The sequence below is a fragment of the Anolis sagrei genome, chromosome 4, assembly GCF_037176765.1.
Source record: "Anolis sagrei isolate rAnoSag1 chromosome 4, rAnoSag1.mat, whole genome shotgun sequence".
Classification (NCBI taxonomy): domain Eukaryota; kingdom Metazoa; phylum Chordata; class Lepidosauria; order Squamata; family Dactyloidae; genus Anolis; species Anolis sagrei.
Genome location: NC_090024.1, coordinates 206,616,965 through 206,642,217, shown reverse-complemented (window position 1 = coordinate 206,642,217; position 25,253 = coordinate 206,616,965). Strand labels below are relative to the sequence as shown.

Here is a 25,253-nt window from a genome sequence, read left to right as displayed (position 1 = left end):
TTCAAGAACGCTCTTTCACGTTACAGGGTTAACTCCCGGTTTTGGGGAAAGCAAAGCTCCTGTCCACTACTAGCAGTATTTGGACCAATTCCCACAGGAAATTCCTGAATGTGTGTAATGACATCTTTTCTGAAAGATTGATGCTGATTGAAAATTCATTTTAAAGATACTGTTCAAATACAACACTTGAAATCTTACCATCATGGTTAGAATTTCCCAGCGTCCATGGCTCATCCGAGTCAAAATGGGTATCACCTCCTATTCCTGGGCCAGGAAAATAGGCATGGGCTAGAAATCCACCCTCCCCATCAAAAGGTGAACTGTCACCATGAAAACCAGAAGCAAAAAATATCATGATATCGGCTTCCTTTCTGTCACTTTTAATTTCATGGTAAGGAACTTCTTCAAAGGTGAGTGGAGTAACCCGCTGCCAGACATCAAATGCTTGCCGGATAGCTTTCCTTGTATCAAGCTCTCCAACCTTCGGGGTGTAGTTGTGGACACTGTATGGAGAAGAAGAGGAGAATTTTAGTCTCTGGTATTATTTTATTCTCTGGTATTAACAAACACACTCCAGGTTGAACTGCTGTGAGTTTTTCGGGCTGTATGGCCATATTCTAGAAGCATTCTCTCCTGATATTTTGCCCACATCTATGGCAGGCATCCTCAGAGGTTGTGAGACCTCACAACCTCTGAGGATGCCTTCCATAGATATGAGACCTCACAACCTCTGAGGATGCCTTCCATAGAAATGAGACCTCACAACCTCTGAGGATGCCTGCCATAGATATGAGACCTCACAACCTCTGAGGATGCCTGCCATAGATATGAGACCTCACAACCTCTGAGGATGCCTGCCATAGATATGAGACCTCACAACCTCTGAGGATGCCTGCCATAGATATGAGACCTCACAACCTCTGAGGATGCCTGCCATAGATATGAGACCTCACAACCTCTGAGGATGCCTGCCATAAATATGAGACCTCACAACCTCTGAGGATGCCTGCCATAGATATGAGACCTCACCATCTCTGAGGATGCCTCAGAGGTCCCACAGCTCAGGAGACACCAATGGCCCTCCCTCTAATGACACTGCAAGTTATAGTGAGAGCCATGAACATGCCCAAGAGCCCTGCCAATGTCCTCCACAAACAATCCTGTTGCCACCCATACAGAGAGCATGTAACCCCTCTGCTACACCAGCTCCACGGGCTGCTAGTCTGCTTCTGAGCACAATTCAAAGGGCTGATTTTAACCTTTAAAGCCCTGTATGGTTCTGGCCCAGACTACCTGTCCGAATTTATCTCCCATTATGAACCATCATGAAGTTTAAGATCAGCTGAAAGGGTCCTGCTCTCAGTCTCACCACCATCGCAAATGCAACTGGTGGGGATGAGAGACAGGGCCTTCTCAGTGGTGGCCCCCGCCTGTGGAACTCCCTTCCCAGTGACATCAGACTGCCCCCCTCCCTCCTGTCTTTTAGAAAAAAACTTAAAACTTGGTTATGTGACCAAACATTTGAATAATAGAAACAGGAATTGGGAATATGATTTAATGTGATATGAATGACAATGGACCAACCCAGACACTGATTTTAAACCGGTATGATTTTAAACAAATCACCGGGTTGTGGCGCAGCTGGTTGGGAGTCAGCTGCATTAAAATCACTACTGAACAAAAGGTCATGAGTTCGAAGCCAGCCTGAATCAGAGTAAGCTCCTGACCATTTGTCTAGCTTGCTGTTGACCTTTGCAGCCCGAAGGACAGTTGCATCTGTCAAGTAGGAAATTTAGCTACTGCTTATGCAGGGATGCTAATTTAACTAATTTACAATGCCATAAAACTCTCCAGCAGCATGCAAAAGAATGAGGAAGTACTCCATTGGCATCACAAGTGGATGGTAAAGTGACAGCTCCTCAAAATTCAAAAAGCATACCCTCATGAAGCTGGAATGTTAAATAGCCTCTGTGTGTCTGTGTCTATATATGTTGTGTGTCGATAGCATTGAATGTTTGCCATGTATATGTGCATTGTGATCCGCCCAGAGTCCCCTGCATGGTGGGAAAGGCAGAATATAAATATAAATATAAATAAATAAATAAATAAATGTTTTCATTAATGTAATGTATTTTTAAATGAATCACTTTAACTGTATTTTAATATTGTGATTAGCACTCAGACGGGTGCTTGTTGTGAAGCTGCCCTAAGTCTGTCCGTCCCTCCCCCCCCCCCCCCCCCGGGAGTGTGTGAGAAGGACGGGTTACAAATGTATGAAATAAATAAATAAATAAACAATATATGCATGGATATTTCAAAGGACACAACTACAAAGCATTCATTTTTTTGAGAAGCTTAATTTAATTATGATATTGATGAACATTTCCTCCTCCTTTGAAAAAGAGGCTGTGAAAGGCATGCCTTGTGACATTGCTATCTATTAAGATTCACCTAGGTAGACAGAATGGTAGCTTTCTCCCTGAAGGGACTTGGTAATCACTTCCACCTTGAAAGTTTGGAATAAATTAAGAGAAAATAACTACCGAAGTCGTCTTTTGAGCTACATTTAGAAAGAGTAATATGTCGAACGTTAGATCAAAGATAGCAAAAATGTAAGATTAAAGGGCTTTAAAAGGAAGAAGGCGAGGTCATGCTGCCTTTGAACAAGAATCTGATCAGATCGGAGGGCCTCTTCCTCTTTTTTCTCCACCTTTTGCAAATTAGTTCTTTTGTAGGACATTCTCCAGGCAATTTGACTTATTGGTACAAAAAGTAGTAAAATGCTTTCTAATAATACAGGAGAGAACAGCATATCAGATTTGGGATATGGCATAAGACTAGATAATGAATATTCAAGCAGCCTATACTCTTTGTCTTCCCAATTTCAAAAAACAGGCAGTAATTCAAATATTTTAATTAAGCAAGAGGGAACTCAGTCACCATTCCCAAAGCATAGATGTTCTACCCTCTCTTTCAACTTCTGCACAACCTGAAAAATAAGGTCTGCCACTAGACAGAGCACAGAAAAAATGCCTTTATCAGAAGAAAAAGGAATTCAGACAAAATTAATAAAAACTGTTGGGAATCGGAACTGTTAGGCCCAAAAAAATAACCCTCATTTGGGGAGATTCCACCATAAATATAGCAGACTGCTAGAAGCAGACTTCATAACCAGCGTGTGGTGAGTCAGGATTAGCTTTCGTTCAACAGGATGGCACAGGATTACACAGTCGCAACTTTAGGTTCAAAATATTTACTGAAGTAAAAAGAAATCCATTCTAGATAGAAAAGGGTCTTGGAGCTAACTAGCTTGCTAAGTTCATCTTCTAAGGAAGGTAAAAGGATAAAATATCAAAAGTATCCATGCAGCTTCATTTTGCCTGGAGAATGGGAAAATGCATCCTCACTGGAAGGGAGACAAAAGCAGAGATAGGGTAATGGAGAATGACCACATGGCCAAAAACCAGGGCAATAAAAATACCTTTAAAGAGGAAGTTACCTCATCCCTCATAGAGATTCCATTGATACATCTTCGGGGGGTGGGGGGTGGATATAGCACTTCCTGGAAAAAGCATGCACAGGAATGTGGGGGAAATGAATCCCTCATTCTAACCCTATATCTAAGTCTAGCTACTCATTGAGGACTGGAGACTTGTGCAGTCCAGGGATTAAATCCAACAAACCAGATTTGTTAATATCTGTATTACCTTCAAATTTGTTTACTCATTCATATAATGCAAGTTTGTGAGCTAGGCTGTTTTCAAAGTTTTTACCAGATGACAATGATTTCACACCAATACTGGGTTCATAATTGCTGCGGCCACACCACAATCTACCTACTGGACAGTCTTCTGGAGATGTGCTTCTTCATTCTTAACTGAGCTACTTCTTGAATCGCCAGCATGCAGTTTACCCTCAGGACTGTACTCAAAACCTTGCAAGCCATGGACATAGCCTCCGAGGTTCCATGGAAGTAATCATAATAAAGCTTCTTAATTTAGAACCCAGAGTTTCTACATACTTTTAACAATCCAATATTCTTTAATCTGCACGCTTGGATGTCCCTTCATAATGTAAACTCTGGTCAAGGTGAAGCTAGGGGAAATGAGGTTGAACTTGCAATTTAGCAGTGATGGAGAAGGGACAAAGCAAAGTAACATGAACACTGTTCTCCCCTCTTTGCATAATTTGTACATTATAGCTAAAGCTAATATAATGTTTCAGCAAAGATGGGTTATTTATTGTGGATACCTATTTATGGATGCGAGAGCTGGACCATAAAGAAGGCTGAGCGAAGGAAGATAGACGCTTTTGAACTGTGGTGTTGGAGGAAAATAGGTATCCACAATAAATAACCCATCTTTGCTGAAACATTATATTCACTTTAGGGATGAGGAAATATTTCAGCAATAGAAGTGTTGGAAATAGCAACCTTCTTCAAGCCTCCATTAGTAATTTGTTTGTATATGATTCAGTTTGCTTACTGTATTATATATGTATGTCTTGATATGCAGTGTTCCCTTTACTCTATGCTTTCCTGAGAAGCTGTAGGAGGGGCTGCAGACCACATGATCAGATCTGAGACTGCTCAGAGCTCAGACTCCATTTTAGAGGCAACTGAAGAAAACACATCTGAAGAACTGCTATATTTTCTGCATTGGCATAATCTCGGTTCCTAACAGATCAGAAACAACTGGGTTATCAGTCTAACAACTGGAAACCAAATTGACTGTCATAAGTACATGTGGTTATATACCACTGAAGAGAAGATTTTACTCAAATGAATTTTGGCTCTCCTCTGGAAGATCTTACTTTTACAAAAGGTTATGATTTTCAAATGGTTATGAATGCCATTTTTCTCCAAAAGGTTACAGAGATTCTGGTTTTCCAAAAAGAAATAAGGCACTTTTGGTTCACTGTGCTTCAAATTGTCTATCATAGATTACAGGGAAAATATGCCAGAATGCCAGAATGACCTGGGAAATTATAAAGTCATGCCTAGAGAAACAGACTGTGAAACACCATGAAACCCAGTCAACTACTGAAGTATTAAACTATTAGATCATACCTGTATGTGATGTGCTTTTGTCTCCATTTTTGTCCAGTTAGTGCATATCGCTTACTCCTTCGTCTATGGCTTAGATGGGGATGGTCAGGAACGCCACAGCGAGGCTTCTTCATCCACCTGGAAAGCAAAATATCCCCAGAGTCTGGAAAAATGAACTAAATGATATGGTTCTGAAGTATGCTGACCTGTTTGGTAGCTCAGCCACAAGTAATAAATGCCAAGTGATGGGCAATTAAGGTGAGCTAGATGAGCTACCTATCTGCCAGGGTAGATGATTGTACTGCCTGGAAAAGGCTGCCAAATGTAATAAGGAGATAGCTTTGCACTGGCCAGTACTAATGATATTTCTCTCATTTCCTTACTCTGTTGACAGTTATAAACAAGTTAAATGTACCATATCTTTCCAGCATTGCCTTCCTCCATAAGGAAACTGAAAAGATGGCCTCTCTGGAATGTCCAATCATAGAGGGAAGACAGGAGCATGACATTACTGTTCAATAGTCAAAGCTTTAGGATCCATCCCCCCACCAATCGCTGGCCAGGCCTACCAACCAGAAGGCATTGTACAGGGTTAGTCAAAATGCATAGGCCAATAAGCCATTCAATTGAATAGCTTATTGGCCTATGCATTTTGACTAACCCTGTATTGTGCATCTATTCCACCTTCTTCTACTAAACAGGTGGAAAAGATGGCTTATGTGAAAGGAAAACATAGGAAGAGTGCCAATGAAAGACAATGATATCGCTGTAACATTTTGTGTTTCCAAGAAGGGTACTTGCATAATTAAGGAGCCCCTGGTGGTGAGGTGGATTAAACTACTGAGCTGCTGAACTTGCTGATCGAAAGGTTGGCGGTTTAAATCTGGAGAACAGGGAGAGCTCCCACTGTTAGCCCCAGCTACTGCCAACCTAGCAGTTTGAAAACATGCAATTGTGAGTAGATTAATAGGTACCACTTCTGTGGGAAGGTAACGGCGCTCCATGCAGTCATGCTGGCCACATGATCTTGGAGGTGTCTACGGACAATGCTGGTTCTTCAGCTTCGAAATGGAGATGAGCACTACCCCCCAGAGTTGAACATGACTAGACTGAATGTCAAGGGGAAACCTTTACCTTTATGTAATTGCAATAGTTAAGTCTTGTCTAAAAGAATTCTTACTCCCTCAATAAATCAATGCATTTACAAAATATCGTCACTGCATTTCATATTAGTTGAAAGTAGGATAAAGGACAGGAGAGAAGGCTTTCTATATGATTATGTGAATGCGATACCAGTTAAAATTAGGCTCAGTTTATATCAGGAGATATATTTAGAATGGTTTACAACATACAGCCGTAATATCTCTGTGTGGATAAGATCGTAAAATTAATTTCTTAAAACTTTGCTAATCACCATGAAGTGGGCCACACTGTATTCTGTGTTATCTATGAGTCTGGTTTTGTTTCAAAAGATCTATATGATGCACAGACTTCATACTTGTTAAACCAATTTAGTTAAACCATTGCAAATCCCTGTGTGAATACTCTTATTTTGGATTTAACATGGATTATGCCGGCATCAGCCTGTTTCTAGTTAACTCTCTTTAGCGAGAGAATAGATTCACTTGGTTAGCTGTCTGACCCAAGGAAGACATAAACCATATGGGATAGGTAAGTTTTTACACAACTATTGCTGATGAATCTAATTTTCGCAAAGACAATACTTTCAAGGTGCTTTCAAACACCACTTACGCAATAGTGGTCTGGTCCAACACTCCTGTTACTGGGATGCCATAAAACCTCTGCATAGTGGTGACTGCAGACTGCATAACTTTTCCTGAGTGCAGAGCAGACATTCGGGTGTCAGAAGAAAGCAGATAACCATAGGTTTTCAACCAGTTCTGAAAAATACAGGAAAAGAGCAAAGACCAAATCATTATTTAGCTTGATTTGATATTCCATATATGAGAATGTTAGTGTTGTTATTTAAAGAGCAATATATACTGTTAGTTTAAATTGTGAACTAAGGCAATTTTCTTCATTCTACTCTGCTCATTCGTTTGACTTGGTTCATTTGACTATTTTGGGATTTGAAAGGAAAGCGCAGCATGAGCAAAGTCTAAGCCCAATAAGCACTGCTAGCCTGGTAGCTTCCAAGAAGCGGCCGAATTATCGTGTGTGTGCAAATTTAATTATTTCCTCTGTCCACAGAACATTAGTGTTCAGATCTCAATCTCAACTGATATGCTTGCTCGTTTAACTAGAGTAGAGTCTCGCTTATCCAATCTTCACTCATCCAACATTCTGTATTATCCAACCTGTCCGGATCCACAGCTGTTTCAATACATTGCAATGTTTTGGTGCTAAATTCGTAAATACAGCAATTACTAAATAACGTTACCATGTACTGAATTGTTTTTTTCTGTTGATTTGTTGTAAAACATGATGTTTTAGTGCCTAATTTGTAAAATCATAACGTAATTTGACCTTAATAGGCTTTTCCTTAATACCTCCTTATTATCCAACATTTTCCCTTATCCAACGTTCTGCCGGCTTGTTTATGTTGGATAAGCGAGACTCCACTGGATATGCAAAATATTGTGAAAGAGATTTACCAGACACACTCTTTTTACAAACTTGATTTGAAAACCTGAATGTTCCAGCAAGCATTCGAGATTGATTAGTCCCTAATTATACATGCCCAGTCCCTAAGTTGCCAGATAGTACTCAGTTTTGCATTTCATTCACTTCCCTGGCCTTATGATACACTATTTGCACTATCCCTTTCCAGCCCTTTTATATCTTATTCATGCCCATTTTAGAAATCTTGGTCATTGTTTTTGTTGAACCTGTTCAGATGGATCTCCAATGTAATGTATTCTGCTATGTCTAGTCTGTTTTATCTCGGCTGTTATATTTTATGATGCACCTATTTTAATGTGCTTTGTTTTATGGATTGCTTTTGCTTTTATGTTTTGTGGACATCTTGTCCCATTTGTAAGATGTCCCAAGTCCCTTCAGGGAGATGGTGGAGGGTTTAAGAATAAAGTTATTATTTTATTGTTATAAATGGCAGAACTTGCTGGTTGGGAGATTAGCAGTTCAAAACCATGGGACTGGGTGAGCTCCCACTGTTAGCTCCAGCTTCTGCCAACCTAGCAGTTTGAAAACATGCAAATGTGAGTAGATCAATAGATACCGCTTTGGTGGGGAGGCAACAGTGCTCCATGCAGTCATGCCAGCCACATGACCTTGGAGGTGTCTACAGACAATGCTGGCTCTTAAGCTTAGAAATGGAGATGAGCACCACACCCCAGAGTTGGACTCAAGTAGACTTAATGTCAAGGGGAAACCTTTACCTTTACTTTATTTTATCACATTGATCATTCATAATCCATTAGGAGGGCATTCCACATAATTTAATAATGGCAGTGCTTTGAGCTAGGTGTTGTTTTGGTGAGAATCAAATTAGAAAGTGGTAAAAGGGAAAAATAATGTATTTAATAAGATGAACAGTTTTTAAGATATTCTAAGCATGAATTCAGAAAGGAACACAGAAAACTATTTAATGTCAGGTCAGACTACTTGGCCATTCTAATTGGCACTCTTCTCAGTTGCAATCATTTCCCATTCTTGCTACTTTTTAAAAGAAGATGTGAAGACGTTTCTTTTAACCTGCTCTTATAGTTGCTATTCCAGTTATTATTATGATTATGGAAATAGATTTAACTATTGTGCTTGTTTTCTTTTTATTGGTTTATAATGTTGCAGCTCAACTGCCTTGAGCATTTTTATAGTAGAAAGGTGAGATACAAAGGTAAAGGTAAAGGTTTCTCCTTGACATTGTCCAATTGTGTCCAACTCTGGGAAGTGGTGCTCACCTCCATTTCTAAACTGAAGAGCCGGCGTTGTCCGTAGACACCTCCAAGGTCATGTGGCTGGCATGACAGCATGGAGCACTGTTACCTTCCCACAGAAGCAGTACCTATTAATCTACTCACATATGCATGTTTTTGAACTGCTGGGTTGGCAGAAGCTGGAGCTAACAGTGGGAGCTCACCTCACTTCCTGGATTCAAACTGCCAACCTAGATCTTGGGAAAGGATCAATTTATGAACAAGAAGAACTCGTTGCCTTGATTCCTAGTGTTGGCAAGAAGACAGGCGAAATAAGGACCAGCACTGAGCATATTATTAGTACACAGAGCATGTTATTAGTACATTAAAATCTGCAAAGGATTTCTAACTGTAACATTACATCTGCCAGGTAAATAGTTTAGATGAGAAATTGAAAAAAGATTGAAAGTGTGTTAGTTTCGCTTTGAAAGCAAGCCATAAAGCAACCTTAATTGGTATCTCTACCTATGTATCTTACAATACGCTTCAACAGCGCACAATGCACATGGAGATTGCAATTCTGATGGTAAGGTGTTTGCAGACCTGTCAAGTATTGAGCAAAGATCACAAGTTAAATTCAATATATTTTCAAGGCAGTAGTGAAGTAACAGGAGATGTTATCAAGCAAATGTAACCTTATTGTTCAAACGTCACAGATTATTGTAAACAAATGGTCAAGATTATGACAGCCAAATGAAACATTCGATTAAGCTAAATTAAAATCCCTTAAAATCCCTTCAACAGAAAGAAAACCGTTAGTGATGTTGCGGCATGTGGAAACACAGGATGCCATTCTTTCTTTCGATTGTGCTGGATTTCCACAAAAAAATCCCCTATAAGATCATTTTGCTTCAATAGTCCTTCAAACACATTCATAATTTCCTTTTCTATTTACTTAAGGCTGTTACCTCCCAGTGTGGAACACATCTCACCACATTAAAACAGTGGATGTGGCTCTTAATGAGACATGCAGCATTATCACGGGGTGCCTGCGCCCTACACCACGGGAGAAATTACACTGCTTAGCCGGTATTGCACCACCTGACATCCGCCGGAAAGTAGCAGCCAATAGTGAAAGGACCAAGGCAGAGACATCTCCAGCTCATCTCCTGTTTGGGTATCAGCCAGCACGTCAACGACTTAAATCTAGAAATAGTTTTCTAAGATCAACAGAGACACTCGCTGGAAGACCTCAGCAAGCGAGAGTCCAAAAGTGGCAGGCTCAAACCCAGAACCTCAACCAGTTGTTGATACCAAATGAGAGACTCCCCCCTGGGCACACAGAGGACTGGGCGACTTGGAAGGCGCTGAACAGACTGCGCTCTGGCACCACAAGATGCAGAGCCAACCTTCAGAAATGGGGCTACAAAGTGGAATCCTCTACATGCGAGTGTGGAGAGGAGCAAACCACTGACCACCTGCTGCAATGCAACCTGAGCCCTGCCACATGCACAATGGAGGACCTTCTTGCAGCAACACCAGAAGCACTCCAAGTGGCCAGATACTGGTCAAAGGACACTTAATCAACTACCAAACTCACAAATTTTGTATTTTGTCTGTTTGTTTGCTTTGTTCTGTTAGAAATGTAATATAATTGACTGGTTGCCCTGACACGATAAATAAAAAATAAATAAATTCCTCTAGTCACCAGAATAACTACTATATGAAAAATGGGCTGATTCTTGGTCACTTTAGTTGAGTCACATTTTTGATACAGAGGAATTGATCAGCAACTGAACATACTAGAGAGGTTTGGGAAGAATTTATAGGAGTTGTAGGTACTAGAATGTATAGTTTACTTGCAATCTAAGAGCACTCTGCAACTTCACCAACGATGGACCTCGAACTTACCACACAGAACCCCCATGACCAACAAAAAATACTACAAGTCTTTGGATGGATTTATAGGAGTTGTAGTTCACAGTATTTATATTCCGCACTTCTCACCCCTCAAGGGACTCAGGGAGGATTACAATGCACATATACATGGCAAACATTCAATGCCATTAGACATACAACATATATAGACAGACACAGAGGCAATTTAACATTCCAGCTTTCCGGTTTCATGATGATATGCTCAATTCCGACCACAGGAGGAGGTGCCGCTTCACTGTCCACTTGAGTCCTTGATGGAGTACTTCCTCATTCTTACACACGCTGCTGGAAGGTTTTATGGTGTCCTAAATTAGTGAAATTAATCTCCTCGCATAAAGCAATACCAAAATTTCCTACTTGACAGATGCAACTGTCTTTCGGGCCGCATAGGTCAATAGCAAGCTAGACTATAAATGGTCAGGAGATCACTCCGACCCAGGCTGGCTTTGAACTCATAACCTCTCAGTCAGTAGTGATTTAATGCAGCTGGCTACTAACTAGCTGCGCCACAGCCTGGTCCTGTTAGGAATGGCGGGAGCTGAAGTCCAAAACACATGGAGGGCTGAAGTTTTCCCATGCCTGAAATATACAGTACATTTTCTGATTAATGTATATATGGGCAGGAGGACTGTCAGAGGCACTAAGCGAGTTATGTTTGAGAGAATCTAATTTATTCGCATATCCCAGCTGAGTTTTCCCTTCTCCTCCTCGATTCATTCTTCTCGGTTTCTATAGCCCTAACTATTCTCTTGAGCTCACAGAATAACAAAGCTCTTTGCATCCTTGGCTCATAGCTTTGTTTGGTCACACTGGAATATGATGCAAACTGGCTTTTGGAAAGACAGTTGGAGAGAAATACAGCCTCAATATGTGTAGTGCATATGCTACATGAGTCGTGTGAGCAAAAGGGAGAGAACAAATCTAAAGCTTGACTGAGTACAGAACAAAGGGAGGGAAGGTGCAGGAGAGGGAAGGATAACTAGGGACAATATGAACCAATGCAATACTGCAGAGGGTGCTCATGTTTGGTTTCCTGCTTATTAAGGTTATGTTCCAAGCTATTAAGGATATGATCAATATTATTCTAGAGCTTGGGGAATGATACATTTTGGGACGATTGCTCCCTGAATTCCACAGCCAGCATGGCTAGCTATCATTCAAAAATATTAGTCCCAATCTCTCCATTATTACCAAACAAACATTTCCGTTTACTTGCATTAAAAAGAATCTTAAGAGGTCTAATTATATCAAGAAACATACCGACAGGGAGGTAAAGCACTAATTATTTTCATTTATATTGTAGTTCTGAATGATCTAACAGCAGCACATTATGAAATACCATAGGGGCCAAATCAGGCACAGCTACAGAACTAAAACATGTTTCCTGGAGCCTTTTGCATCTTGCCAAGAATTGTTGAACAGTTTGATACAATTTTGAATAACATTAATTACCACTAGGATAGAAATTAGCAAACTGCTTCACATATATTACAGTGTTCCCCCTCTACTTCACGGTTCGCATTTCGCAGACTCCCTGTTTCACGGGTTTTTGCCTCCCAGTTTATGAATGGTTGCCGTTGCCCAGAGTGGCATTCTAATCCCGCCTCCTGGCAACGATGGAGTGTGAAAAGGGGTTTCACTCTCCTCCTGGGGAGAGAGGGAGCCAATCAAGAGAGATTGCAAAGCAAAGCAAAGATAGCTAGCAAAAAAAGGTGTGGGGTGCCTTTAAATCTCTCCTCACTTCTGCCTCACCCTCGGAACTTGATATACATATATAGCGTCCCTACTTTGTGGATTTTCACTTTTCGCAGGTGGTCCCAGAACAGCCAATCAAGAGAGACAGCCACAATAAGTGAGGGAACACTGTATATTTAGTGACGTTAAAACATCTTTGTAAGGGATGTCAGTTTTAACCCTGTCATATCACAGGGAAGGTCTTTGAAGCCACAAGAACAGTGTTTCTCAACCTTCCTTTTCATCCTCCCCTAAGAGCCCACACCGTCCTTAAGATCTTCCGGGGACGGTCTTCTCTCGCTCCCACCCCTGTCTCAGGCATGGTTGGTGGGAACGAGAGGGCATTCTCGGTGGTGGCCCCTCATCTCTGGAACTCCCTCCCCAGGGAGATGATGCTAGCACCCTCCCTAACCACATTCCATAAGGAATTAAAGATGTGGGTGTTTTGTTGTGCATTCAGTTGAAAACTCCTGTGACAGATGATTTCAATCATGACCTTAATCATGACCTGAATACAAATTCCTTTATTTATTACTACATTTTTAAGTTAAGTTGAATTGATCCTGTTAAATTGCTCTATTTCTGTGCTACCATTCCTATGCTACTATATCGTACTATCCACCTTACTGGCCACCTTATTCTTTAAGTAGTCTTGCATATTGCCCCCCCCCCCCCAAATGAGTCTGTTGTTGCTTATGATGTTTGCTTATTATTGTTTATGCTGTTTTGTGCTATTTGTGCTCCTGTTATGAATCATAATGTACATATCTGATATGCAGGATGTATTTTCATTCACTGGACAAAATTTGGCACAAAATTTGGCAATACCTGATACGCCGAAATTTGATTACTGGTGGGGTTTAAGGGGGGGGGGTGATTTTGGGAGTTGTAGTTGCTGGGATTTATAGTTCACCTACAATCAAAGAGCATTCTGAACTCCACCAATTATGGAATTAAACCAAACTTGGCACACAGAGCTCCCATGACCAATGGAAAATACTGAAAGAGTTTAGTGGCCATTGACCTACAGTTTTGGAGTTGTAGTTCACGGTTTTGGAGTTGTAGTTGTAGTACCTCCAGAGAGCACTGTGGACTCAAACAATGATGGGTCTGAACCAAACTGGGCACATATACTCAAGATGCCCAAATGTGAACACTGGTGGAGTTTGGGGAAAATAGACCTTGACACTTATAGTTACTGGGTTTATAGTTCACCTACAATCAAAGAACATTCTGAACCCCACCAATGATAGAATCGGGCCAAACTTCCCACAGAAACCCCCCATGACCAACAGAAAATACTGTGTTTTCTGATGGTCTTTGGCGATCCCTCTGACACCCCCTCGAGACCCCCTCCCAAGGTTCCCAACCCCCAGGCTGAGAAACGCTGCACTAGAAGACTTCTACCTAATGCTAACTAATGAGTTTACGCAGGAATCTGAATCTGAGCTCAGGATTTCCTGGCTCATAAATCAGGCCTCTTCAACTCTGTCTTTATATCTCAGGACCTGATCCCAAATTATCTGCTTATCCCAGATTATATGGCAGTGGATACTCATATAAGCCAGTTCAAAGCAAATAATTTGGGATCAGATCCTGGGACATAAGGATAGTGTAGAAGATACGATGCAATTATTATAATTATTACAATAATCTTAAAAAGTGATTCCCCAAATTATTATTCTAAATCTATATTATCAAAACTGTTTTTTTTTTCAACTTTCTTCCCCATCCCGCTCACATCCCTTTACCTGAAACTGGAATGACCAATAAATTGAACCAGGCTTCCTCTGTTGATCTGTCACAATTTCCTTTTCACAGCTTGTACTATATCATATCAATCTAAGACATTGTAAGCTATGGGGACACCAAACAATACTGAAGGAAGGCTAACATGACTAACAACCCATTATGAATACTTGCTGCACTAGGAGATGATTCCCTTGGTTAGAATACACTGGCTGCTGTTTCAGCACAATGTCACAAAAGAGGACACTAGGCTGGCATTGCAGAGAAACACGTCAGTGCAAATACTCAACCAATCAACCAAACATTCAACCAAACCGAACCTACTCAAGTTCCAAACATGGTCTCCCCCTATTGCCACTAAAAAGAATATATAGGCTAAAAGAGAAAGAAATGCCGGTGAACCAAAGGAGCAAGCACCTAGAAAAGTATCTACCATATATACTCAAGTATAAGCTGACCCAAATATAAGCCGAGGCACCTAATTTTACTACAAAAAATTGGGAAAACGTATTGATTCGAGTATAAGCCGAGGGTGGGAAACGCAGCAGGTACTGGTAAAATTCAAAATAAAAATAGATACCAATAGAATTACATTAATTGAGACATCAGCAGGTTAAATGTTTTTGAATATTTACATAAAACTGTAAATTAAGATAAGACTATCCAACTCTGATTAAACCATTATTCTAACTTTCTTCAATGTAAATGTGCTCATGTATCCTTCCAATAATAGAGTAAAATAATAAATGCAATAAATATAATAATAGAGTAAAATAATGGAAATCTAATAATAACAATAATAAATAGAATAAAATAATAAATATAATAATAATAATAATTAGAGTAAAATAATGAAAATGTAATAATAACAATAATAGAATAAAATAATAAATGTAATAATAATAATAATATAAATAAATAAATAGAGTACAATAATAATTGTAATAACAATAATAAACAGAGGAAAATAATAAATGTAATAATAGAGAAAAATCAGAAATGTAATAATAATAATAATAATAACCCAGAAAAAAAAAATAACTTTGACTCAAGTGTAAGCCGAGGGAGCGGGGCTTTTTCAGCCTAAAAAGAGAGCTGAAAAACTTGACTTATACTCTATATATGGTATTTCTATTTGGAATAAATATTTACAGATTTGTTTTAAAGCCTCACACAAAAAATAAGTTGCCTCAAACTACTGTGTTTGTGTTTTAAATATATCCTTAACTTTTACATTGAATACATTTAAAGCATTTTATATGTATACCTATTCAAGATATCAACTGATAAATTAGGCTTAACAACAGAAATGTATCATTGTTGTTAGTCATCTGATTCCAAACTGCAATGATATTTTCCAGCCTAGTGCAATATTTTGTGAGATGTAATATTTGTTGTTGTTATAAATGAAGGAAATAATAATAATAATAATAATAATAATAATAAACCTTCTTGCAGCAAGATTGTGAATACCTGCCTTAAATTTTATCCTCTATCAATCACTTCCACTACTTAACAAATCTATAACAATACAAAATAAGGGTATATCTATGCAATTAGAGCAGTTTTATCTCACTTTAAGTATCATGTTTCTACTTTATGAAATGCTGAAGATATAGTTTGGTATGATATCTTAGGAATTTAGGATTCCCAGAGATGATTTCCGCTTAATAAAAGGATTCTGCCAAACATTTTGGTGTCTGACTAGTCTATATTTCCCAGAATTTATAGGATGGATCCATCAGAGTTAAAGTAGTATCAAACAGCTATATGTATATACATTGCAGATACACCTAACAGCGCCAAGGAATGGTCACTATTATTCCAACATTTCATATATCTGAACGTTATACTAATTCAGTAACATACCAAAGTAAATAAATATAAATATAAAGGACTCGTTTGGTGGCTACTCTTTTGATTAAGGAATACCTTTTCCAGGAAAATAAGGATGGTCCAGTTGTGATATTTTACCACGTTGTTCGTGTTTTTCATGACTGTATCATAATGTATATACAACAACAACAAAACATTTTATTTATATTCCGCTTTATCTCCCTAGAGGGACTCACAGCGGATTACAGTATACATATAAGGCAAACATTCAGTGCCTTTTTACATGATAAACAACGGCATACAATAACACAGATAAAGTAAAGGTCTTCCCTTTTTTTCCATCTCCGGAGTCTGGAGGCAATGCTTAACTCCGGCCATGGGAAGATGCTCTTGCTCTATTTTCCATGCCAAAGGAGTCTGCTGTCAGTAGACATCTCCAATCTTTTTTCTGGCATGTCTTCCTGCCGAGGCGGTACCTATTGATCTACTCGCATTGCATGCTTTCGAACTAGTAGGTTGGCAGGAAGCTAGGAGTGACAGTCGGGAGCTCACCCCGACTCATGGCTTCGAACTATAAACATCAACAGGACAGAAGGTGGCATAGAAATCATTTATTTCTTTTGTAACCCAGTGTTCCTGCACTAGAGTACCAGTATGGATATGATATGGAAGGAATACTACATCAGGTATAAGGATATATTCTTCACTAAGTTTCTTCTCAAAGATAGTAATGAATAATTTCAGCAATTTTCTTCCTGCTATGAGACATTATTTCACTCAGGTTTCAGAGGCTATTTGGAATTCAGGATTTATTATGCATAACATTCATGCATGGTTGATCAGAAAACAACATTTTATTCATGAAAATTAATTCCTGAACAGAAAAATGTATTTCCTATGCAAATGTATCACGTGAAATTCTACATATATAAATAATACATTTACAGATCTAGTATTTTCTGCACAGAATACAGCATTATCTACATGGGAATTAATTCTCCATTGAAATATTATTTTTCATACAGAAAATTCTGCTTTCTGTGCAAAAGAACTATGAGTAAGTTTTGCACAAAATATTTATTTGTTTGTTTGTTTGTTTATTTCTAGCATTTATATGCCGTCCTTCTCACCCCCAAAGAGGGACTCTGGACAACTTACAACAGGCAACCATTAGATGCCAAACAATACATTAAAATACACAGTTACAATTAAAACAGCAATTAAAACAATTATAAACATTCAATTTAAAACAGTCCGGCGGTTCAAAATCATAGTCCAGGTCAATCCATTGCAGTAACTTAAAACATTATCTTCCCAGTTGCTACATCTACTGCTCAGATGCTTGATCCCACAGCCAGGTTTTAAGTTTTTTGCGAAAGGCCAGGAAGGAGGGGGCAGACCTAATTTGATTGGGGAGGGAGTTCCACAGCCAAGGAGCCAACACAGAGAAGGCCCTATCTCTTGTCCCCACCTGTCGCACCTGCAAAGGTGGTTGGACTGAGAGCAGGGCCTCCCCAATGATCTTGATGTCCTTGGTGGTTTGTAGAGGGAGATACGTTTGGACAGGTTCAGTAAATTAAGTCCTGAAGAACAAAGATTCTCATCAGTCAAGAAATCTTTTCATCAGGAGTTTCACAACACTCAAAAAACCATACTTTTCCACCATTAAAAATATTTTGAATAATTTTCCATCCCTACTAAACTATTGGGATTCCTAGCCACATAAGGCTCTAATGAAAATTTCTAGTAGCTAGAACAAGGCTCAGAAATTAATAGATAGGCAGAATAAAATAGAGAGATAGGCAATGCAGTTTTTTAAAATTTTATATAGTACAGTTCCACCAGAGTTAACCCAAGCAGCCAAATTCCATAATAATTTGGTAACTAGAATCATGTTCATTCCACGTGTAACACATTACAGAGCTTGGGATGTTGGCTGACTACAGCCATTCCTGTCTAGGAATCACCGCAGGTTAAGAACGAGATGACTCTGGTAAAAATGCCCCACTGATTCTGGGGCCACGTGGCTCTCCTTTGACAATGCTGAATAAAATAGTGCTTCCAGATGGACAGAGTCCAACTCTAGCAATTAAAAGGCACTGTGCAATTATTTTATCTATTTGGTCTTAATGGAAATTCTGCATTAAGGAAAAATGTGGCAAAAGGACAAAATAGACAAAAAACAGGATCATGAGCAAAAGAAATTGATAATTCAGTGAAATAGGCAGGGTGATGGTGTGATAAAAGCCACATCTGAAATTGCTCAGCAGGCATCTCTAAATTGTGAGTTTGTACTACAGATAATGCATTCTTATCTAAAATATGTTCTACATCAATCGACCATGACAAATTCTAAAAACTACAGACCAATGCTATAATTAACACGTTAATTTGGTACCAATTCTGCCCTCTTAAACTGAAGGTCATGGTTACAATAAAACACACATAGTCGCTTTAATAACATCCACAGGACCTCTCTACTGATTCCTAGAAATGCAGTAACGCTAATAGGACAAGACCACAATAAATATCTTTGACACCAGGTATGAGCAAACTTCGGCCCTTCAGGTGTTTTGGATTTCAATCCCCGCAAATCCCAGCCAGCTTACTGGCTATTAGGAATTATGGAAGGTGAAGTTCAAAACACCTGGAGGATCTAAGTTTGCCTATGCCTTTTCTACGCAGAAATATAATTCATTGATAGTTTAGAACAGTGCTTCTCAACCTGGGGTCCCCAGATGTCTTTGGCCTACAACTCCCAGAAATGCCAGCCAGTTTACCAGCTATTAGGATTTCTGGGAATTGTAGGCCAAAAACATCTGGGGACCCCAGGTTGAGAACCACTGGTTTAGAAAGAGATCTTGTAGCATCTCGGAAAAAGAACTTGGTAGCAGAAGCTTTCATAGACTGTTTACTTCCTAAGATGCATGGAGTTAAGTGCCTAGGACCAGTCCTTTACAGGCAGACCGTATGGATGAATAGCCATAGAAATGCAAAACTTATGGGAATGGTGATGGGGTTAGCAAATTCAGCTTTAACTATGGTCACTGGGGGACAAAGACAAAACCTCCCAATCTCGAACAGTTACTTACCTACAAAAGAAAACAGTTGGGAAGACAGGTACAAGACACTGCCACAAACCCAGACTTACTCAGAATATGTCAACACAGGACCTAATTTCGTCACCCATAACATTAAAGGTGCTTTCGTATGCTCATTCTCTAATATCATATATACGATCCTCTGCCAACAATGCCCTTCAACATTCTACACTAGACAAACAGGCAGAGGACATAAATCAGATAATCAGAATGGGAATATATAAAAGCTAGTTGCAGAACACTTCAGTCTTCCAGGGTTTTCCATCTCTGATCTCAAAACAGCAGTACAAGAACAACAAGAACAACAACAACAGAAGATAGAAAAAAGAACAGTGGAATTGGAATATAGTCTACCAACAATGGTTTGAACAGAAGCAATGGTTTCCTGGAATACTACTCATATTATAGGTTTCATGGCTATTGCTGACAACGAGGATGAGGGAGAAAGATGACTTGTCTCAGCATTCGAGTTGGGCTCAAATACAGAGCAACTGCACATGCAGCTAGACAGCAAACAGCCCACCACTTCAGAAGAGGAACAACAGCAACTCCAAGTGGACAATGAAAGACTTACCACTCCGGACCAGCTACAAGTATTCTGGACTGGCTACAATTAAGGACAGATGGGATTCAAGTGCAGAGATCTAGACATTTGGCTGAGAAGAGGGCCAGAAAGCGAGATAACTTGAGAGATCTGAAAATGTAGCTGAAGTTTGGAATAACTAGTTGCTGGAAGCAACGCCGGCATTTTAGCTGCAGCCTGAAGCAACGTGTCTTGAACTTTGAATCTTTGAAAGATGGACTGTACTCTGGATGTTGAATTCTGGATTGTAAACTATTTTTGAAAACTGTATTGATGAGATCTCCTGGCTTTGGAATATTGGAAATGACATCCCTCCTCCTTGCTTAGATGATTTATTATAATGTGTTGACCTCAGACTGTGCTTGGATTACATTTGTGTTCTTCACTGATTTACAGATACATGCTAGGCAAGACTCAGACAATAACACTAGTAAGCACCCTAGACTCACAAGGGCCAGTTTATCACATCTTTTTTTCTAACATCACACAACATCCCAGGACCTCTCTCCACCATATGGTTTACTCACCTTGGCTTAAGGGGACTTCTTTCCTCCTGTTTTCGTCCCACAAGAACCACAGTTAAAACTGAACTTATCGCTTCATCACCCTACACGTAGATTTTGCATTTCTATGGCTATTCACACACAGTCTGATATAAAGGTCTGTTCCTAGACACTTTACTCCATGGATCTGAGGGTGCATCTCCACCGCAGAATGAGTGCAGCTTGACACCACTTGGACTACCATAAATCAATGCTATGGAATCTTGGGACACCAGCATTCTTGGGCCGAGGAGGCTAAAGACCTTGTAAAACTACATCTCCCCTGATTCCATAATTCCATGATACTGAGCCATGACAGTTAAAGTGGTGTCAAACTGCACTAATTCTGCAGTGTATATCCACCATTAATCTAAGTAAGGCTTATGTTACCAAGTTCTTTCTCTCAGCTAGTCTCTGAAGTGCTACAAGATCTCTTTGCATATTTACATCTTATACAGGACATTTGACTATTTACATCAACACATCCCAAAGTAGATATTTTGAATGTTTCTTATAACAAGAGCTATTCTATTCTTCCTCTTCCTGATTCATTCCATCATGCTGGCTAGGCTCTTCTTCTGGAATATGTTTCCTGCAGTCTGTTTGTTTCTCATTTCTATTGCCTACAGGGTTGATGTTTTTCTGTGCTTTCTTTAGAAGGCCATGCTACCTCTACGATACAACAGAGGGTAAGCCTGTGCCTAATCATGTGTGACAGTTTGGAGAAGAAGGGTACATACTAAAAATTGAAACAGAATTCAGTGCCTCAGACATTACTGTTCATTTAAATAGAGTTTTAGGAGACACACTGATAATACATTAGCAAATCATGTTTGTTTATTTCTAGCATTTGAATTAGAAAGTGAGGCTGAGAATACTAGTTGTTCCTATAGTTCAAATGGCTAGAGTACAAAAGGTTCAGGATTTGAACACAGGAACCAGTTACATTTTTGCCATCTCCATGAATAATAGATTCTAAGACAGTGTTTCTCATCCTTCCCAGTGCCACGACCCCTTAATACGGTTCCTCATTTTGTGGTGACCCCCAACCATAACATTATTTTCATTACTACTTCATAACTAATTTTGCTACTGTTATGAATCATAATATAAATATCTGATATGCAGGATGTATTTCCATTCACTGGACCACATTTGGCACAAATGCCCAATATGCCCAAATTTGAATAGCGGTGGGGTTGTGGGGGGATTGATTTTGTCGTTTGGGAGTTGTAGTTGCTGGATTTATAGTTCATCTACAATCAAAGAGCATTCTGAACTCCACCAACGTTGGAATTGAACCAAACTTGGCACACAGAACTCTGACGACCAACAGAAAATACTGGAAGAGTTAGGTGGGCATTGACCTTGAGTTGTGGAGTTGTAGTTCACCTACATCCAGAGAGCACTGTGGACTCAAACAATGATGGATCTGGACCAAACTTAGCACGAATACTCAATATGCCCAAATGTAAACACTGGTGGAGTTTGGGGAAAATAGACCTTGACATTTGGGAGTTATAGTTGCTGGGACTTATAGTTCATCTACAATCAAAGAGCATTTTGAACCCCACCAACAATAGAATTGGGCCAAACTTCCCACACACAACCCCCATGACCAACAGAAAATACTGTGTTTCCTGATGGTCTTTGGTGACCCCTCTGACACCCCCTGGCAACCCCCCCAGAGGTCCCGGCCCCCAAGTTGAGAAACACTGTTCTAAGAGAATATGTCTAGTTTTATTAGAAAATATAAACTGCACTACTGTTGTAATTCCTTTTCTGCGCATTTATGTATTTCCTTTCTTTCTTTATTATATTTATATACCATCTTTCATGTTTTTGATTTCTCTCCCCGTATATGCTCAATACAGATGTCATAAATGTGTAGGTATAAATTTATTTATGTGTGCATATTTATCACATAATACATAATTTTGGGGGTACTTGTCAAAATAGATTTATGGTAATTAATTTACTGTTCATTCATGCTGGCAAATTAACTTTTGCCCATTCAATTCACAACTAACATGGGATCTCTCCACAAGAATAATACAGCTAAGGTTAAGCAACTACAACTGCAAAAGCAATTCTACATGCAGTTCCTCAATTATAAATCTCATTAAAGGCAAGGAGACATATTCAAACATTATTAATAGGACTTCATTCTTGGCTGTCACACAGAACTACCAAGAGAGAGACAAAAATATTATAGTAATGTTTACATTAACAGAATCATGTGTGTCAATCCAGAAAATTTTAGTCACTCGAAGTAACTGTTGACTGGTACTAGATAATTTAACAATATTTAAGGTAATTGATCCAAAACATACACACTCATCCATCAAATCCCTACAGAAGATTCTACAGCTAGGTCCCTGGTCAGTACAAGTGCACTCCCCCATTCCCAAGTCCAATGTAGCCACAGCATGTGTGTGTGTTTAATACTTGAATTTCCTTTTTGGTTAGCTAATCCATGCTAAAACTGAAGCCCAGAGCACTATGTCTGGTGTACCCAAAACCTTGAATTCCTGCATTAGAATTCTTGATTTCCCTTCCCTTAACTGAAGAGTGTTCTTCTCCTCTATGGCTTTGGAAATTCAGAGAGACTTTCAAAAGGGTGCTTACTATATAGCATAAAGGGCTGCTGTTTGAACAACACAAATTGCAAGATCCCTTGGGTGTTCTGCCAGACACTACAAGCAGTGTGTCTATGTTATGAAGCAGACTGGTCATGCATCAAGTGTTTTATGCATAGGTCAGGGACACCAGCTGTCAAAGCCTAGTGAAGGTTGTACAACTGCAGAGGTAACTCTGTGGGAATGTAAGAATATTAGGGGAGGGTGGGGGAGAGAACATCGCAAACAGTAGCATTTAGAAAATGGGTTGTCCTTATTTTATCCCTACAATAGCACCTGTCTAGTCAGAATTGTCACAAAATTCAGAACATAAAATACAATCCCCTTGTTCCTTTATGTTGCGCAAAATGCTAAAATCATACTTGGAAGATGCCTCATGGATCATATAGTACAGTGGTTCCCAACCTGTTTTTGACCAGGAACCACTTTGACCAGGGACTACTGGGCCAGGGACCATTTTGACCAGGGACCACTCTCCAACAATAGTACCAAAAGGGTTACGAATCAGTTTTTGGTCAATTTTATATTTGGTTTGGGGTTCTGATTCAGGAAATTCCATTAGATAGACCGCATAAGTTATAGTCAAAGGCTTTCATGGCCAGAATCACTGGGTTGTTGTTTTTTTGGGCTATATGGCCATGTTTTAGAGGCATTCTCTCCTGACGTTTTGCCTGCATCTATGGCAAGCATCCTCAGAGTTAGTGAGGTCACCTTTGTAGATGGCTGATTCTCTCACTCCAGAAGCTCCAGAAGCAACCAGAAACTCTGAGGATGCTTGCCATAGATGCAGGCGAAACGTCAGGAGAGAATGCATCTAGAACATGGCCACATAGCCCAAAAAAACCTACAACAACCCACATCAGTAATAGTTTCTGATATAGAACATATGCCTTAATCAGCGACAAGGAAGGAGTAGCAGGTGGCGCGAAAGAAATGGAAATAAAATAAAATAAATAAAGAAGAAGGAGGCTCACAGACCAGATTTTTGTCCTCGTGGCCCACTGGTGGTCCACGGTCCACAAGTTAAGAACCACTGATCTAGCCCAACCCACTTAATGCATAATTTCCAGCTAAAGTATCCTCAGCAGGTAGCTCTCCATCCTCTTTTTGAAGAATCCCAAAAAGGAGGCCCCATCACTTCTCTAGAAAATTTATTTCCTTGCAGAACCACTCTTACCATCTTGAGGTTTCTTCTAAAGGGCTTTAGCACAGCAGATTAACCACCAGCTGCAGTAAATCTTGCCAACCAAAAGGATGACAGTTCGAAGCCCGGGTCAGGGTGAGCTCCTGGCCTTTAGCCCAGCTTCTGACTACCTAGCAGTTTCAAAAACAGCAATGTGAGTGGATAAATAGGTAATGCTTAAGCAGGGAGGTATTTAAGACACTCATAATGAAATGCCAGAAAAAATGCTGGCGATTCGATTCAGGAGAAAGTTTTCAAACAAAGCTTTTTGGCAGGGAAAGTGGAGCAGCAGCACCCCCAACCCCTGTGGCCGGAACCAAGCACAGACTCTACAATGCTGAAGATGGGAAAGCCTTTATGTACCTCTACCTATGCTGTCTGTCTTGTCAGTGTATAACAGCATTGAATGTTTGCCATATATGTGATTTGTGATCCGCTCTGAGCCCCCCTCAGGGTGAGAAGGGTGGAATATAAATACTGCAAATAAATAAATAAAAAATAAAAATTCTACTGTTCCTGTAATCTCAAACCATTAGACCTGGTCTGATCCTTTAGAGCAGCAGAGACCAGGTCTGCCCTTTCTTCTCTGTGACAGACCTTGAGATATTTTAAAAGTGTGAACCATGTCACCCTTCAGTCTTCTCTTCACCAAGCTGAACATGCCCAGCTCCTTCCAGTTATAAAAAGTTGCCTCACATCGTACTTCAGATGTGGTCTTTATTTATTAACAGGGTTACTACTGAGACAGACTGCACACAACAAGTAAAAGAAAAGCTTGCAAAAGGAAAAGGAATAGATCAACATCCCAGCCACCTCCACACACAGTTACTATGTTCAGCACAACAATGAACACTAAGTCATTACTACAACAGCTTTTCTATGTACGTGTTTTTTAGCATATGAGCAATACATACTCTGACAGACAAACAAGGTAACTCAGAGAATAACCAAAGCCACAACTGTAGACATATAAAGAAAATACAACATATACTTAGGGCCCTTCTAGACAGGCCCTATATCCCAGGATCTGATCCCAGGTTTTCTGCTTTAAACTGGGTTATATGA

The 25,253-nt window shown here is 39.7% G+C and overlaps 1 protein-coding gene across 2 annotated transcripts in view; it reads right to left on the bottom strand.

Moving 5' to 3' along the window:
- Positions 1 to 25,253, bottom strand: part of MMP24 (matrix metallopeptidase 24) — a 50,175-nt gene that overhangs the window by 21,597 nt on the left and 3,325 nt on the right. Inside the window, exons 1-4 of one of the 2 annotated variants that reach the window (XM_067468130.1) lie at positions 9,409 to 9,484; positions 6,800 to 6,948; positions 5,069 to 5,185; positions 199 to 503 (exon numbers count right to left, since the gene is read on the bottom strand). In XM_067468130.1, the coding sequence (XP_067324231.1) occupies positions 199 to 503; positions 5,069 to 5,185; positions 6,800 to 6,903 (526 nt within the window). In that variant the 5' untranslated portion in view covers positions 6,904 to 6,948; positions 9,409 to 9,484. Of the gene's footprint in view, positions 1 to 198; positions 504 to 5,068; positions 5,186 to 6,799; positions 6,949 to 9,408; positions 9,485 to 25,253 lie in introns of those variants that run through there. The other variant, XM_060772431.2, reaches the window with a different exon arrangement.